Source organism: Meleagris gallopavo, chromosome Z (assembly GCF_000146605.3).
Source record: "Meleagris gallopavo isolate NT-WF06-2002-E0010 breed Aviagen turkey brand Nicholas breeding stock chromosome Z, Turkey_5.1, whole genome shotgun sequence".
Lineage (NCBI taxonomy): Eukaryota > Metazoa > Chordata > Aves > Galliformes > Phasianidae > Meleagris > Meleagris gallopavo.
This window is the reverse complement of record NC_015041.2, coordinates 47,864,319-47,867,493: the sequence shown is the minus strand read 5'-3', so window position 1 is coordinate 47,867,493 and position 3,175 is coordinate 47,864,319. Positions and strand designations below refer to the sequence as shown.

The 3,175-nt window shown below is 34.8% G+C and overlaps 1 protein-coding gene across 1 annotated transcript in view; it reads left to right on the top strand.

Moving 5' to 3' along the window:
• Positions 1 to 3,175, top strand: part of LOC104915209 (cyclin-G-associated kinase-like) — a 9,764-nt gene extending 6,589 nt beyond the window's left edge. Inside the window, exons 4-6 of the mRNA XM_031557427.1 lie at positions 1,277 to 1,412; positions 2,034 to 2,146; positions 2,724 to 3,175. Coding sequence (XP_031413287.1) covers positions 1,277 to 1,412; positions 2,034 to 2,146; positions 2,724 to 2,942 — 468 coding nt within the window. The 3' untranslated portion in view covers positions 2,943 to 3,175. The remainder of the gene's footprint in view (positions 1 to 1,276; positions 1,413 to 2,033; positions 2,147 to 2,723) is intronic.

The following is a 3,175-nucleotide window of genomic DNA, read 5'->3' as shown; positions in this document are numbered from 1 at the left end:
AAAAAAAAAAAACAAAACTTTGCATTCTGGTTTCAATGAAAACATCCACTGTATTTTGCAGAATCATATAGCTGTCTCAGAAAGTGTGACTGATTTGTAGTTTGTGGTTAGCAAACTGGATGATAGTTTTTCCAAGAAAAAAGCATGTAGGTCAGGTAACGTTCATGGTTATTTGTGATGTGAGCTTAAAAGCATGAAGGCAGAAGAAATGCTATGCTTAAAACAATAGTGTGGAAGAAGTATTAGTTATCAACTGCACGGATTGTGATTAGGTACTTAGTAGATTAGGTTTTCAAGCTCAGTCTGTTTTTTTTTTTTTTTGTGAGTATTTCCTACTGAAGTCTGGAGATTTTCTGAAAATAAACACATTAACTGGAAAGGAATTAACAGTTGAGGCAGGTATTAATTGTGCTTATTTAATGTCATTTCTTTAACTGAAATTAAACTTGATTCTGCAGAAGTCAGTCTTGTCAAAGATATTTTTCTGTGTTGAAATTATCGTTTGTGCTTGCAAGCTGCTTCATATGTTTCCATTATGTAAAGCTTTTGGAAATGTGAGTGAGTTGGCTCCTTAATAAGGAGTAAAGTTTCAAACTCTAGTATTGCTAAGAGACTTTTCTAGGCTATGTAAGACATCTTCCAGGTCTTGCTTTTTTAGTATCTGTAGTTTTCATAAGGTTTTTTTTTTCTCAGAATTTGTTTTGGACTCTTTTTTTTTTATTATTATTCATGCAACTATAGTATAAAACCTTTATATAATAAAGGTTCAATAATTTTATTTTTGTAGTATTTTATTTTTATAAAAATTGTAAAGTATGTCTTATTTCCTGAAGCAGTCTGAGGGATTAAATAAATAATAGTAAATAGTAAATAACAGTGTCTTGATTTGTTTCAAAAATTTCAATTCAAAAAAACGGATATATGATTTTTAAAAATCTACAAATACAAGAATTCTTATATCTGAAAACTGTACCGAAGGGGGAAAAAACAAATCACGATCTTATTTAGAGGCAACTTTGATAGTAGGAGTGCTCTAATTGACAAGTCAAGTGAATGTTTCACTGTTTCTGTCCTCAGAGTAACATCGAGACTGTTTCAGAAGGAGTCTGAAGCTGATCTTGAAAGTTCTGCAAATATGTAAAGAGTTCCATGAGTCAGCAGTTGCTGATTGAAACCTGTGATTTCCAAGTACTACTAGGAAGGCTAATCACAATCTAAAATTCGCTTTTAATTATCACTGCCTAAATTAAATACTTCTGCCTTTACCTCTTTGTAGGCTTTGGGCTGTATCCTGTACCTGCTGTGCTTTAGACAACATCCCTTTGAAGATGGAGCTAAACTTCGCATTGTCAATGGAAAATATGCCATTCCACAGAACGACACCCGCTACTCTGTGTTTCATGATCTCATCCGTAAGTTTATGATGTTATTTACTTTAGTGTTTTTATTGATGCAACTTTGTGCTTACATTATATTTCTAGGAATTAAATCTTGACTTCTACTAACTACTCTGTAGTGAAAAGGATAACTATTACAACTTCTCATTTTATTCACAATTATAATATATAATTAAAGACAAAACAAGCCTTTAAATGAAACTTCTGTACTTTAGAGCTGTCACCTGTCACGTTTAGGGCTTGAGGCATGCTGTAGGAATGACAAGTGTTTTGACTTATTTCTTTGAATTTGTTTTAGAAATGCCTTTTCCCTTAAGGTTTAAATAGTTTACCAAAACCTTCAATTGCAGTGCTGGAAGTATGATTCCAGCTCCAACAGCATTAAATAGAGCATTACTTTTGAGGTTGTTTATGAATGCACCCTGAGGTATGTTCTGTGATGTACTCTTAACCCTAAAGGCATTTCTTGAAGGTTACTTCTTAAAACAGTGATACTTTTGTATGAGTTTAGTATTTGCTGTACACTGTTCTGTATATTTGAGGGCTCCGTGTTGGAGACTGCAGTGAAGAAGTTATCTCTGCTGGAAAAAGGCCTTAGAAGGGCATCTGTTACATTGTCTGAACCATGTATTTTAGGCTCCACTTTGAAGGTGAACCCAGAGGAGAGATTGTCAATCACTGAACTTGTGAATCAGCTGCAGGAGATTGCAGCAGCTCGGAATGTGAATCCTAAATCCCCCATTACAGAGGTAAAGGGATCTTATGAAAGAGTATTATTGATTAGGTCTCATTACTTATCTGATGTGAGTTTAGAAATGTCAGAGCAGGCCCTCCATTTCTCAGTCTTCACACTTCACACTACCTTCTTTTGCAATTGAATGGATCTGTATGACTTAAATGTAGTCTTTAGAAAATACACTTAAAAACAACAACACAGAACTTACATGACATTAAAAGAAACTAGTTGTAGTTCTTACTGCTTGCTGATGAAAATGTCTTGTTCCTAAATCGTTCTTTAGTAGGCAGGTGCTCTGTTCAACATGCTGTATTCAATCATAATTAACGTGCATAAGGAACTCCAATACATGAAGGCCCTGTCTTCATTAACTGAAACCCTCTTGTGAGGAAGCTCTCTGGAGTGTCTCTTGATGCTCTATTTAGACTACAGTGGAACTGAGTAAGAGTAGTGTAGTTGAGCTGCCTGGCTTTCTCCTGAGCCTCAGAAATTGATTGCATGCTTGTTCTCACTAAGTTACACTTTGTTAGTTACTTTTATGAGTTGGCTAAATGAGGAAGAAAATATTCAGGGATTGTTAATCTCCACAGCTCTTGGAACAAAATGGAGGCTATGGAAACAATGCTCAGCCTCGAATATCTGTGACCTCTGTTTCACAGAGCTCCAAGCCTGCAGGACAGCTCAACAATATATACAATGCAGGTATGTGCAAAAAAAGACATCTTAGTGCACCAGATACATATTTTGCATTTGGGGAAAGAAAGAGTTTAGGTATTTTAAACGTTTTGCACAAATACAGACTACTTTGAAGTTATATTGGTATTTCTAAACTTCTGGTTTTTTTTCCTTAGAGTTTGGTTGAATGTTGATAACACAAATAGTTTGTTGCTGGGAAAATAAAATTTAGTTTCCTTTGGAAAATCACAAAACCATGACATAACTGAAGCCAAAATGTGTTATTAACCAGTAGATGGGGAGGAATTTGTGATGAACTGAAGTTTTGTGACAGTGGCTGATTGAATGAGCTGTAAGAATTATAGCA